Consider the following 14,648-nt stretch of genomic DNA (forward strand, 5'->3'; position numbering starts at 1 on the left):
CTTTCAATTCTGTTACATAATTAGTTCGTGTACATTGGGGCAAATAACGTTTAATTAGTTTCTTGTGGCTTTTTTTGTTTGTTTATTTATTTATTTTTTTTTTAATGAATCATGATTAGGTTCAGTGATTGGTGATCTAGGAAGCACAAGTAATATGTGACCATGAATGGCTCTGTGTCACTGTTAACTTTACTGTATCTTGAACATCTTTCCACTGGAGTCAGAGCTTTTCTTTTTCTGCTTCCAGGTACACGATCAAAGATCTGTTGAATCACGCTTTTTTTGCCGAGGACACAGGTGTGAGGGTGGAGCTAGCTGAGGAGGATGATGGGAAAAAGTCCTCAATAGCTCTCAAACTGTGGGTGGAGGACCCCAAGAAGTTAAAAGGGAAATACAAGGAGAGTGGGGCCATTGAGTTTACATTTGACCTGGAGAAGGAGGTCCCTGAGGTTGTCGCACAAGAAATGGTGAGTAAATGGTTTTAGCTATACATTACAGAATTCTTTTCATACATGGAAATGTTAAATCTGAATGTTGAGTACTAGAAATGGTTTCTATTTCTTTGTCGTTTTATTTTTTTTGACACCACACTTTTATGCTTTGCATTTCTTAGAGGCTTATTGTCTTCTAGTGTTTGGTTTTATATAGTGCAGATTGCTAAGATTGATAACTTCCAGGAATATAGTACTATTCTTTTCTTTTTGTTTACATAGTTTTCTCAAGTGAACGCAATCAGATAAGGTTTCCACAGGCCCAGCAATAAAAACAAGATCCAGAAAAAAATGGACAGTTCTCATTGTGGGAGCTATGATTTTCATTACTCAAACTCTTGTTTTGTCACTTGTCTAACATTCTTTTACACCATAGAAAAAGTGCCCTAATAGGGGTATTGTAGAAAGTGTATTGGGTTATCTTCAGGTAGGGAATGTAAACATTGTCATTGTAAGCCTTTCTTTAGCCGAAGACAGGTTTTGAGAGGAAAATAAGGGTAGCACACAGTAAAACTGCAGATGTCATACCTTTAGCGAGAATAACGTGGAGAAATTTTCCTGATGAAACTTCCTTCGAAACAGTGCAGTACATAGCACAACATTTTTGTATTTGTTTGTACATCACATGTAAACACTGGAGCGAAAGACGGACGTTTTGATGTAACAGACCAGACAGTTCTGTTGTGAAGAGTGAGCCAAGCAGCAGACAAAGGAAACGTTTCCCCACTGCTCTGATCCCCTTAAAATAGATTTTCTCTTCCTTCCTTTTCTTGCTCCTTCTTTTTGCCTCGTGCACTCCCCTTTTTATATGCACCCTCTCTTCTCTCACATGGCTCACTGCTAAAAATATCCTGGAAGTCATGCTCTTCCCTTTTCTCTGTCAGGTGGAGTCTGGCTTCTTCCATGAGAGCGATGCTAAAACCGTGGGAAAGTCGATCAGGGACCGTGTGGCACTGATCAAATGGAGACGAGAGCGCACAGTGTCTGCAGCGGCTGCAGAGAATCAGGGTGAAGGAGGACACAGCACCCAGATGACACCATCTCAGGGCATCTCTGCTGGGGTGCCACATGTAGGGCAGCCCCTTGTGCTGGAACCAGAAGAGCCAGAGGCAGACCAGTACAACAGGCTGCATACCCTCACAGCCAGTGCCACCTCAGTAACATGTAAGAGATTCTGTTCTCATCTACCCCGAAGCACAAGCCTAATCTTTGACTTTTTTACGAGTGGATGATTTATGTGTCTCTGCAGCAGACAGCACACTTGACAGTGGCATGGGCTCCACAGTGTACTCGGACTCCCACAGCAGCCAGCACAGTGTCCTCTACCAGTCCCTGCTCGAGCCTATTACTATGGCAACACAGCAGGTCTGTATCAGGAGCTTACACACCCTGGTGGACCATGTGCATTCAGTTTTATTTAAAAACATAGACTATTTAGAACTAGCAAACACGCACTTGACCTTGAAACTGAACACACAAACACCCACACACATGCTTTATTCACACATTTAAGAGTTGCCCATGTATTTTTCATACAGTCATTTGTCTTTGTGAACAAGTTTGTTTGTCCTCACCACATCATCATATTCTTTTTGTTATGCCCTGTTTATTTTGAGTAACATATGTTTTGCTTTTGGGTTGTTCCTCAATCAGTGCCCGAGCAGTAGCCATTTTCTGACAGATCGACCCCATTACTGCGAACGGGGTGAAGTGTGGGAGGCAACGCTGAGCCCAGAGCTCAGGGCTCGATTGGGAGCTGAAGGCCGGAGGGGAAGTGCCCCTGTTATTGACATTCAAAGGGCAAACCACATTGCTCGACTGCATGCCCTCATTCAGTCTAAGAGATCAGTCAGTCCCAACCCAACGGTACCAGAACAGTCAGAACTCAGCTCTGCTGAGCTGCACTCAGAGTCTTATGGAGGGTTTTCCCCACAGAGTGCTATGCCAGTAATCAAAGTCTCCCCCGTCTCTTCACCTACTGACCACCGCCGACTTAGTGATATCAACATCAGATCGCCATCAGAGACATTATCACTTCCTGTGCCAACTGAACGAAGGCACTCTGACCTTAGTAGTCTTCTGAGTCTGACCTCTCATCACAACCACCATATTGCGATGCACAGGGGCTCTGCGTGCCAGGCATGTATTTCTATGCTTCATTTGAGGTCACAAGATTGGAGGCACCACTGTCATTCTGTTGTCATGCCAACGCACCAATGTCCATGTGACTTTAGACACCACCCATCACCTGGTGGAATGATGAGCACTCCTGGCTATGGACTGCTGAAGGCTTCAAGTGATTATTCCAATTTCTCACAGCTGCAGCAGTCCCTCTTTAATATAATCAGTCGCAAAGCAGCCCCTTGTCCCCCCACACCTGCCCAAGCCTCATCACTGTACTCTTCAGCTGCTCTCAGTCCAACCGGGAGTGATGGAGACTGCAGCCTAAAGAGTCAGTTCCAGATTAGCAGTCTTGTTGGGGACCACGAACCTCTCCAGGAGTGTGAAGACAGATGCTGTGCCAGAGAGCAGCAAGTTACCAGGGCTGTAGGAGTGGTAGGTCACAAGAAAAAGTTGTTTTCGCGTCCTATGATGGGGCCAAAACCTGCTTAACACATTTTCCCAGCTTGTAGATGGTTCTGCATTATTCTGCATGGAGCTGGTCTGATTAACTGCCCACTGAGTCTTGCTGCCCTCATAGGCCTCTAGAGCTAACTGTCTTCTTAGAAATCATAAGCTTGCTGCTGACGGAGAACAATGGTGCAACCTCTAACATATTACATTTCCTTCCGATCAACCTTAACCAATGCCTTTAACTACTGATCCAGATTTTAACCTTTCCTTCTCTGCTTGACTGTCCAGATGCAACAGCTGTTGAGCTTGACACTGAAAGATATCCTCTAACCAAAGGGGAAGAGGCAGCTGTCTGATTTACATCCTCTTTCTCTCCCACTTTTTCTCCCTTGCGCTCTCATTTTAGCTCACACCTGTCAAGACCTCATTGTTAAAACGTGTTTCATGAACTTATTTTTATCCCTCATCCTCTCATTATATTTTCACCCATCATGAATTAATGTAACTGGCACACGTATAAGCTTTTGTTAGATTTGATCATTGAATAGAAAATTCATTCCCAACAGATACTAACTTAAAAATATCTCATTTGATCCTTAGGCCAGTTCTGCAGGTTACCAGACTCAACAATCTGTCCAAGGTCTGTCCTCTTCCAGCTCCACAGTGCATGCACCACCACAGTACCTCCAGCCTGGACACAGCTATCCTGCTACTTTGTATGCTCCTCAGCCTTGTGCACCAACACCAGCTCCAGCCAGTCTATGTTCAGTCAACATCCAACATGCGACCAGTGCTGGTAGCTACTCACCGCCAAATGTGCAACAGGCTCAAGTTGCAGCAAGTATTGTACCATCAGCTGTGCCACAACATGTTGTACAAAGCTACCAAGCACCAGTCCAGCAACAGCAGCAAGTAACTGCAGCGAACTCTTTGACTTTTCCCTTACAAGTGCAGCAAACATCTCAGAACTCTGTGGCCCCACCTTTACAACAGGCTCAGTCTGCATCAGGATCAGTTCAGCAGCCAACTGCAGCAACCACTCTGCCAGCACAGCAGCCAACTGAAAATTGTCCTAGTGCATCTGCAGCCCCATCTATGGCACCCACAGTTCAGGGTCAACCAGTACAAGCTTCCAGCACACTGCAGCAGGCCCAAACCACAGTCAAACTGCCCAATCAGCAACATAGTCAAAACTCTGCCACACCAGCACTTTACAGTCAGCAAATATCCATTCAACAAGAGCACCAACAGTCACAAAATGCACAGCAAAATGCTGGGAAGGCCTGTGTTCAGTCTCAACTCCAGCATGGCCAAGAAACTGTGTATGCCATGCACCAGCAAATGGCACAACATCCAACCCAACAATCACAAAGTCTTCACTGTTCGACACAGCAACAAGTGCACACTCCAAATGTCCAGCAGCACAGTCAAAAAACTATCCAAACAGCAGTTCCACAACAGAGTCAGGATGTATCCCAGTCTCAGCCCCAAACCACCGCAACTCAAGTTCTGCAGGTTCCAGCCAAACATCAGAGTTACTCAGCTGCAGGTCCACATGATGCTGCCTCTCAGAGCTATGCACATTCTGCACTTCAACAAACAGCTCTGGGTCAAAGTCAGTACCTGCCTGCCCAATCAGTCTGTCCACAGACTTACATAGCAGCTAACCAGGTACTGACTTCTCAGAGCATTTCAACCTCTTCTCAGCAAGGCCAGGCTGAACATACCACCCAACAGGTGAGCATATAGTGTAGATGGTTACTGTATAATAACTATATGAAGGTAACATATAGGGGCGATCGTGGCTCAAGAGTTGGCAGTTCGTCTTGTAACCAGTTCGAGCCTTGGTCGTTGTGTCCTTGGGCAAGACACTTCACCCGTTGCCTACTGGTGGTGGTCAGAGGGCCCGGTGGCGCCAGTGCCCGGTAGCCTCACCTCTGTCAGTGCGCCCCAGGGCAGCTGTGGCTACAATGTAGCTTACCATCACCAGTGTGTGAATGTGTGTGTGAATGACTGAATGTAGTGTAAAGCGCTTTGGGGTCCTTAGGGACTAAGTAAAACGCTATACAAATACAGGACATTTACCATTTACCAACATAGTGCCCCGGTTTTGAATTTCTGATCACCCTCACATCTTCTTGAGTTCAGCCACTGATAGGATTTCTGGATGTCAGCCACTTCCTTTGTCTGCCGTTGGTACATACCGTACAGGGGCCTGTCCTTCCATGACGGTTCTTCTTCTTGCTCCTCTTCTTTCTCAGGTTTCTGTTGAGGTATTCACTAAGCACATGGTCATCTTCTTGATGTACTCATCCTGGACAGTGGTTCTGACATTCACCAGTCCTTGGCCAGTCTCAGGGTCTTTACAGTCTTTTCTCCATTCTTTTAATGTATCTGAGAGGTTTTCCGAAATTTAATTTAACATAGAGTAAGAGTAAGTCCGTTTTTTTCCCTAATTGTATGCTACATTAATGGAGTGGCTCAAACAGTGAGCAGCTGCTGGTGGGATATTGATTACCAGGGAAAACATATGAAGTGAAACTATGTTGAATAAATTGAAACTTCATGAGGGAAATAGTCAGATTAGACTTTTGGTCATAATTTAAAAAATCACATTCTAATTCATAACATTTTGCACCCAAAGGTTTGCTTGTTTCATCCTTTTGTTCTGCATCTTGTGGTCATTCAGTGCTATAACTGTGGAGCAGGAGGAGTGATTCAGCATTAAGTTGTCTCAACAGTGATGCTCTGTGTGGGAGAGACTTTAAATGATGAAAGAAGTTGACATTTTTATTTATTACAGTGTAAATTTGATACTCTTTATATTAAAATGGCAAGTTTTGATTGGGTCAATAGGATTGGAAACATCTGTGTTTCTGGACAGTAGGTGAATGAAGAAATGAAAAGGCCAACAAACAGGAGTTTCCTCAGACATCAGCCAACAGAGAGATAATGGAAACCATAATGAAACAATAACAGTTGTTTTCATCTCTGTATCAGTTAGCCTTCTAAGGCTTGCTCTTGCTGTTTTGTGGTACAAATGTTCACTGAGGTGGAAGATTCAGACTGAATGCATTAATAGGGAGAGAATGGAAAATGTGAGCTATTCTAATCTGGGTCAATGGAAGGAAGTGTAGATTTTCAAAGTGAGGGATACGTCTCTGCCATCATTAAAGTCCCTCTTTTTTTGTCTCTTGTCTTTTTTGTTCTTTAGAATATCTCTGCTGGTCAGAGCATTTCACAGCTTGGACAGGGTGGACAGGGCCATGGGCAGAATGTCAGCCAGCCAGCTTCCAGTGGGCCAGCACAGGCACTCTCTGCTCAGCAGTCAACTGCTCACCAACAGCAACTCCAGCCTCTGCAGATTTCTGCTTCACTGTCACCATCACACCAACCACAGGTATTGTCAGTCTGTTATCACTGCTAATCTTACCTCCATGATACTCTCTTTTTTATAGGCTTGAAGCAAGTTCTTTTGATGCATCATCCTGCATCCTGCACACAAGAGACGTTTTGTTTTTCTAGATTATTTGACTTTTTAATGTTTCTTCCTTTTTTTCCTTTTTCTTTTAGTTTCCTTCACAGTATCCCACAGTCCAGGTGATGGCAGCTGTGACTGATTCTGAATCTTCCTTACCTCACTCTTGCACTGCTCCTCCCCCTTCAGCCTCAACCTCTCTTAATCACATCTTCCTTTCTCCTGGGCATACTGTCCCTGCGACTCCTTCTGTCTCTCCCATTTCTCCTCTGCACATTGAAAACACATTAGTTTCACCCATCTCACTATCCCTCATACCGTCCCCGTCACATGCACTGAGTAAGATAGAGCCCACATCCCCACAACCACAACACACTGCTAGATCTGAGGTTTCTCATGCATCACCTGCATTTATATCAGCCCTAACCACCCACCCCACACACACACACACTGCCCGGTGCCAGAACACACACCCTTCCACAATTGGCAGCAGTCAGCCACTAATACAGGTAATTATGACCACTGCAGTGGAGCACAGATGTTTACCAAGAAGGTGTGAACTGGAATTTGAGCATTTGTGTGTGTTTGTTAAAGGTGGTTTTTACTCAAGGGGATGAAACCTAAGATTGTGATTGTCTTGGGTTGTTTTTACATATTCTTTGTGTCAAAAATATACTTTTTTGGAGTAGGTATGGTGAACATAATAAACGTTTATGTTTTTCACATAATTTAATCAAATATTGCATATGAAACAATGCTAAAATCTAGATATGTAGTTCATACATGGATTATGTGAAAGAAACTCTGTCGCCGAATATCTGAAATAAGTTATTTAAGGATGATAATTATGTGTCTTCTTGTTTGTATGTCATTGCAGGCTTCTCAGCAGTCCCAGGTTAGCCATCCCGAGCCTGTTCCCTGTGCTCAGTCAGTCCAGCCATCTCAGCTCAAACAAGCTACAGTCTTTTCTTCACATGTGCAGAATGGGGCAGAACTGGGAACAGCCTCTGCAGCTGCCCAGCTGGACAGTGTGAGCCCATGCCAGCTCCCCCCACAGGCCCAGCCCCAGAGTCAGGTTCAAAGCCAAATTCCTGTGCTGCAGTCTGCAGACTCCCAGAGAGCATCATCTGGGTCTGCCAGTTCCTGTTGGACTCAGCAGAAGCAACTGAGTAATGTCACAGGAGCTGCAGGTCAGGGTCCATCAGAGATTAACATGGAGGTATGGTCTCATTTACATTTACTTGAACACTTCAAGTTCTCACTAATTATTTCTCCCTGTTAGTTTGGTTAACAGCAATACCGGCATAGTGCCGTGAGGCATCCCTGTGCGTCTTTTCAAGACATAAAATAGAAAGTAAAGGATTTCATATTCACCGTTATCCCATTATTTTTCTCTTCTTGTTTAACGCTGACTTTTGTTGTCGTTAGGACCAAGCTGCAGAGAAACACACAGGAGGACAGAGCTATGACAGGTACTAGCTTATTTCTTCTCAGCCATATTTGCTAGTTGCAGGTTCTCAACAATGTGTATTTTGCACATGTGCAATTGTGCCCGGCCTCCTGCACCCTCAGGGTAGGTGGTACACCTCTCACTGTTGTTGTACAGAATCTCTACCAAAAAATTAAAAGAATGATGATGAACAATGATGCCTGGCAAGAACCTGCACAGGTTGGCAACATTGCTTCTGTTTTGTTTTCATTTTAATGCGGCATAAACAATTTTTCATGAGGTATAGATAACTGACCTGATAAGTATAAATAATGGAACAACTAGCAACTATTTTTTTGTCTTAAAGTTGTCATTTACTACTACTTCTTATTTTATTTGTTGTCCTGTAAACCTTGTTGACCACCCTAACTTTGTGTGTAGATGGAGTGCAACATTGTGTTTGGTCAACACTGCCAGTTTACCAGGAGACAGATAAACATATCTGAACACTCATATCACTCTTGCTGGTCATAGTGACATGAATGAAAGCATTTTAATAGTACTTGCATAACAGATATCATGTATCAGACATTTTAAATCCTGCAGGCATTCCATAGCTGTGATAAACTTCACAAAACCTTTTCACCGAGTTTTAAAAACACAAGAGGAGGCAAAGACCAGTACAATATTCTCAATACAAGATTTCAGTTGCAAACAGAAGGCTCTGTGGTAATAGAGCTCTTGTATTTTCAGATTGAAGTAGGTTATTCGTGATTGTCTATCACACATCTTATCAACTGAATCTGTCTTTGTCAGCCCCCCTACATTTGTGTGGACATACTGGTTAGACAGGTTTGGACAGGGTGTGCATACTTGTTGTTTTGAAGGTTGTTATGTGTTGAGTACTAGAGTAAAAAGAAGTGCTGGGTATTCGGCTTTTATTGATTAATAGTGGTTTTTAGTGAATATGGATTTGTATAACTGCCTGTCTTTCCCCAAACCAGTGTCAACTCCGATGCCACGTCAGGAAAGGAGATGAGTGATGGTTATGAAGGGACACATGGAGGTAGATGCGATGGGAAAGTCCGCAAACACCACCGCAGGTCCTCACGCACTCGTTCTCGGCAAGAAAAGCTCAGCAGACCAAAGCTTAGCATGCTGAATGTGGGTAACCAAAAGAAAGACTTTTCCTTAAGCGCTTCTCAAAAAAATGTAACATAAGACAATAATTTTATTGCATTTGCTCCTGTTGCAGGTGTGTAACACTGGGGATAAAATGGTCGAGTGTCAGCTGGAGACTCATAACCATAAAATGGTCACTTTCAAATTTGACCTGGATGGAGATGCACCAGAAGAGATTGCTACATACATGGTATGTTGGAGGTGAAGGCGAAGTCAGCTGAGTTAATGCAAAGGGCTTTTGAAGTGTTTTGCAAGCTGTTCATGGACTGTTTGCTGTCCTCACCTGCAATGCAGCAAAAATCTGTTGTTTTGTCTCTTTCCCTTTTCCTAGGTCATTCATATTGGGCATATTTACAGATGGATAGATATGGGAACAGATGCATAAGCAGTACATTAACATAATGCCTACTAATTTATAATGTAAAAAAATAGTAGAAGGTGAATATCTACTTGTGAATGCTACTGCTAGCAAAAATACTTCAAAATGTAAAAGCAAAATGAAATAGTCGTTGTAGTCATTGAATTTTCTTATATCATACAATAATAATACACTGCAGATAATATTTGATCTTGGCATAAAATGACATTAGGTTAATGTATCAGAAGGCTATAAATTATTTATTTTGTTTCTCATGTTTGCCTTCTGAATGTACTTTTACGTCTCTTGTTCCCAGCACAGTCATAAACACTTTACTTTAAGCATTGCTTGTTAAGCTAAAACCTTTAATGTTGCACTGTGTTTTTGTTTTGTTTTTTTCAGGTGGAGAACGATTTTATTCTACCTTTAGAAAAAGAGGTCTTCATTGAGCAGCTGAAGGACATCGTAGACAAGGCTGAGGACATGCTGAGTGAGGACACTGAGGGTGAGAGGAACTCCGACCAGGGAGGCAGCCCCAAACAGAGTGAAGGACCTGGCACACTGGGAACAGAGGTGAGAAACGCACTGTTGACAGTTAATAGATGAAATGGTGCAATCTGTCTACGAGTGCCTCCGCCTCAGATGCATCATCCAGGCAGCACTCTCAAGATGACTTTGCACTGCTGCCAAAAATACCAGCCTTGCTGATGCTACATTTTGATCTAACTGAATTTATTCTGAGGTTCAGCTTTTTTAGCTCTTTAGGGGAAGCCTTTTAAATGTACATTAGACTGATGCACATGCTTTAGCACTGGTTGGTAATCTTTCTTTTCCTTTAAAGGCTTCATCTCCCAGCACCCCACAGCTAGTGTACCAACAAAATGGTAAGGCTTTTTACCAGCCAGCATCTCATCTGTTAATATTATGATGTCACTTTGAACAAGGCTCATTTGATTATATACTTTGCACTTTGTTACTGTTTGTTATGAATGCCTTTTCAGTCATACTTAATTTTATCATAAATGACAAATTATACAGGGTGCTATTGTTGAAAGCATAATCGTCTGGAATGCCTTGAGGCTACCATCGTTCTGATTTGGTGCTATATAAATAAAATTGAATTGAATTGAATGCAGTTGTGCTGAAAATGATCTGTAATGGTGTGATTTTTAAATTCTGGGAATATAGATGTGGATGCTTGAGTTTTTCTGTTTGCCCTTCACAGTCCTGCACACTGGTAAGCGTTGGTTTATAATCTGCCCCGTGGCTGAGACTCCCATGCACGACAAAGAGAATACATCACACGCCCAGGGTAAGCCCACACTCCATTATTAATTTATAATGTCTTCTGATTTACTTCTTGTTAAACAAAGAATCTTTTATATGAAGAGTTGTTTTACATACTAGTTGGAGTATATTTTCTAGAAAATGAAATCTGCAGCTTTCCTTTCTTTGCTTTTCTCTGCTGCTGCTGCTGTTGTTACTGAAGACAGTGCACATGCATTAGAGTCTATCTGTGTTGGTTCTTCCGTTGGGGTCAGTTATATAAGAGTGCGTCTGCAGTGGTTTTAGGCAAAAGAAGAAAAAAAATGAAGGGCAGGATTTATACTCCAACTGACAGAGCCTGATGGGGGAAGACGAACAATGATGTAACACTTTGGCACTCACAGGAGCTAGCTCCTTTCTTAGCCTTGGCTGTTTACATATCAATCTGTTCTCCTGCTAATTAACTGTCATCTCTTTATTTTTCCAGAATCTGAAAAGTCTGGCTCATCGTCAGTCGGGGCCAACGGCAACACAGCTGCAGTGCCTACTCAGGTCGCCTCTTTGTCCTCCCAAAACCCGTCCTCATCTTCCTCACTGACCACCGCAGCTCAAACCTCGGTCCAGCCTCCGGACCAAATCACTAGCAAAGCCCACATCCAGCAGACCCAGCCCGGTGTTACTAAACATGCCCTAGGTTCTAGTGCCGCCAACCATCGCAGCTCAGTTTCTGTGGAAGAACCTTGCATCTCCGCTGTTTCTATGGTTACTGATATGCCATGCTGCGCTATTGTGCCCCCTGTCTCGCTGGATGTAAATGGCATTGAGAAAGGAACACCTGGTGGTTTGGTTTCATCTCAGACTAATCAACCAATCCAGAAGGCCAGCCCTACTGGAGAAGCTCCTCCTCAGCTGACTTCCCTTCAGTCTGTGGTCATGCAGCAACCTTATGCAACGCCCATGCAGCCTGGGACTGTGACCTCGCAGCCTCAAAGTCCTGCACATCAGAACTCCCAGTCTTCAAGCCATCAGCAGTGTGTGGGGCCAGGCGAGTCAGACAGTGAGGGGCCACGCAGGGTGGAGTTTGTTGACCGCACTATCAAGACTTTGGATGAGAAGCTGAGAAACCTGTTATACCAAGAGCATGCTCCTTCCCAGCCCTCGAGCCTTACATCTGAAACCCAGGCATCCAGCACAGAGGGGGTCAGCTCCCCTCCAGTCTCAGATGGCCAAAGCACTGAAGGAGCACTTACAAAGAAGAAGGGGGAACCTCTGGTAAAATGCACTGTGTTTGTTAGTAAAAGGGAGAAATGTGAACAACCAGACTTTGGTTAAAAGCTGCATGGTATATAAATAGCAGCAACAGTGGATCGATTCTCTGCTCTGTGTTATTGATTTGACTATTGTCTATAAAGAGCAAGGTAAATACTGTGTTTCGAAAGAAGCGAGAGTAACTAAGTTACTCCTTTCATAACAATGATTCAGCCTGACCTCCCTTATATTTGTGTACATGCATGCCAGCAGAAACACATCAGGTTCTGACTCAGACAACACTGAGGTCAGGAAAGGATAACAGCTAGCCTTAATGCACCAGCCCTGTGTATGTCATGTTTTAACACTTGTCACTATGCACATCATTGTGACCTGTCCAACACACACTCTTCTCGCTTTCTGTCTTAGCCTCAGATTCCTGAGCGCACAGATGATGTGGGTACATTAAGTGACTCTGCAGTGCCAGGTAGGTAACATTTATTTGGGTAATATCCATGTCACTTTGTTACTTCATAATGTTTTGCAGATAGTTTTGTTTTGAAAACAAAAATCTCCTTACTGGTCTTTTAGGTACTAACAGGGGTTTAAAAAGAAGTGATGTGCCTGCCAGCTCTGGTGCACATGGCTACAAAAGCCGTTTTCAAGTAAGACCCTGCTTTCAAACTTTCAGTGAGCAAATCAGCTCAATGTAAATGTCATTTGCCCTAATAAAATTGCATTACAGGTCATGGCTTATGCCAGTGTTTATCTGAGTTCCAGTGTTTGTAGCTTTAATATTGCATTAGTTGTTTATGGGCCCTAATTTTGTTATGAACATGGGTTTCCCATTATTGCAGATCATCCCAACTCCGCCGGATGTTATTTGTCGCCTGGAAAAAAGCAAGACAAGCTGCAGCTCCTGCAGTTCCCCAGCTCCTTCTAGTGGTTCTGGTGGGTCTTACAGCCAGGCTCAGAGCATGAGCAAGAAAGAGAGAGGATGTGTGGCTATGAGCAGGTCGTCAGTGAAACCTGGAGATGAAGATGAGAATGCAGAAACATCTAAATCTCACCGCAGTAGCCGTTACTCTGCTCCGCCAAACTTCTACCAGGCTACACCTTCTTCTAGTCCTGACAGCACCCCATGCCACATTCCCCGGGCCCAGACTATTGACGCTTCAGCACATCACCACTATCGCTTCCCCTCTCACCTCTGCTCTGACTCAGCAGATGAGGACAGCAGCAGCGTAGCTCTTCCTCCTGCACATCCAGCTCCTCCGGCTCATACCCTGTCTGAGCACAGTGGAAGTGACCTCATGAAGAGGGCAGTTGCCTTCCTGCGGCGCTCTGGGCGAAGCAAAAGTGAACAGAGCTCTGATTCACCGAGCCGGCAGCCCGTGTCAATGAATGGTCACACTCCTTCGCCTTCAGCAGGACATGCACCCTCATCCTACGTCAGCAGTGACAATGACTCCGAGTTTGAGGATGCAGATATGAGAAAAGAACTACAGAAACTTAGAGAAAAGTAAGTTTTAGCTGTGGTTGACTGCATGCTTACAGTCAAACACAGCTACACTAATGTGCCTGTTTTATTAATCTTTTTTTTTAATTAGCTGGTGTTTAAAAACTTTTTTGAGTGGAATACAGTTCCTGTGTATTCACTCTAATTGTTTCACTGCTCTAATTACATAACCGTTTCAGTTTATTGAAGCTGCTTCACACTAGTCTGATTGTCTAACTGTCATAATTAGTTATATTAAAAAAAGAGACTATTTGGGAATATGGCTGAATTATAGTCGCCATTCTCTGGAGCCTATGTTCAAGTATATTCCTCTGCATGGTAATCAGAAGTAGGTATGACTTAATGCTTGCATTTAACAGAAAACCTTAATAGATATTTTACAGGATGTGTCTTGGCTGAAAATGGGTATTTTTGTATGTTTAATATGCATGTAACAGTGATAGTTAAGGCAAAGAGACTGTTAAATTACACAAAGAATGAACTTAGTGAAAATGACACCCCTGGTGACTTTATTTTGGTGGAAGGCCAAAACCTCTTGTATAGGATACAAGACTGTGCAGTCCTGTGAAAAAGTATACCCAATGATTCAGGAGATTATAAAACCACCTTTAATTGAATTATTTTAAGTTAAGAATTGCTTTTTTATGATCAATTACCAACATATAAAATCATGCTAATACTGACTTTTAACAATGCAGAGCAGAGTACAGGAAATGGATAATAAATGTGTGAGGGAACTTTTGAAATGATGTTTTTTTGTTTTTTTGTTTTAAGATGGTTACTAAATATTTTCTCCTTGCATCTACCTTTAAGACACATGAAGGAGATCTCAGAGCTGCAGGCATTTCAGAGGAGTGAGATTGAACGTCTGTACAAGGAGTTGGGAAAAACTCTGCCCCCCAATGTCAGCCTGCTTCATGCTGCACCTCCAAGTGGCCGTAGGCGCAAAGCCAGCAAACACAAGCTAAAGGCTGGAAAACTGCTCAATCCAATGGTGCAGCAGCTCAAAAACAATCTTAATACAACCAGTGCTGACAGAAAAGGTATGTGGGTTGGGAACGTGGGGTGATGAGTGGCTATGTATCCGTGTGATGTGATGATTT

At 43.3% G+C, this 14,648-nt stretch overlaps 1 protein-coding gene across 7 annotated transcripts in view; it reads left to right on the forward strand.

Moving 5' to 3' along the window:
• Nucleotides 1-14,648, forward strand: part of LOC102299315 (serine/threonine-protein kinase WNK2) — a 40,766-nt gene that overhangs the window by 16,569 nt on the left and 9,549 nt on the right. For 4 of the 7 annotated variants that reach the window (XM_005938952.3, XM_005938955.3, XM_005938956.3 and 1 more), the window contains exons 7-25: nt 248-467; nt 1,376-1,655; nt 1,741-1,856; nt 2,145-3,047; nt 3,666-4,802; nt 6,280-6,465; nt 6,639-7,052; nt 7,421-7,762; nt 7,972-8,015; nt 8,977-9,136; nt 9,228-9,344; nt 9,915-10,085; nt 10,354-10,396; nt 10,738-10,824; nt 11,266-12,050; nt 12,456-12,513; nt 12,618-12,691; nt 12,884-13,548; nt 14,359-14,588. In XM_005938952.3, the coding sequence (XP_005939014.1) occupies nt 248-467; nt 1,376-1,655; nt 1,741-1,856; nt 2,145-3,047; nt 3,666-4,802; nt 6,280-6,465; nt 6,639-7,052; nt 7,421-7,762; nt 7,972-8,015; nt 8,977-9,136; nt 9,228-9,344; nt 9,915-10,085; nt 10,354-10,396; nt 10,738-10,824; nt 11,266-12,050; nt 12,456-12,513; nt 12,618-12,691; nt 12,884-13,548; nt 14,359-14,588 (6,032 nt within the window). The remainder of the gene's footprint in view (nt 1-247; nt 468-1,375; nt 1,656-1,740; nt 1,857-2,144; nt 3,048-3,665; nt 4,803-6,279; nt 6,466-6,638; nt 7,053-7,420; nt 7,763-7,971; nt 8,016-8,976; nt 9,137-9,227; nt 9,345-9,914; nt 10,086-10,353; nt 10,397-10,737; nt 10,825-11,265; nt 12,051-12,455; nt 12,514-12,617; nt 12,692-12,883; nt 13,549-14,358; nt 14,589-14,648) is intronic. The other 3 variants (XM_042227286.1, XM_005938958.3, XM_005938959.3) reach the window with 3 other exon arrangements.

The sequence above is a fragment of the Haplochromis burtoni genome, unplaced genomic scaffold (genome assembly GCF_018398535.1).
Source record: "Haplochromis burtoni strain Fernald_Lab_line unplaced genomic scaffold, NCSU_Asbu1 Contig_252, whole genome shotgun sequence".
In the NCBI taxonomy this organism is placed as follows: domain Eukaryota; kingdom Metazoa; phylum Chordata; class Actinopteri; order Cichliformes; family Cichlidae; genus Haplochromis; species Haplochromis burtoni.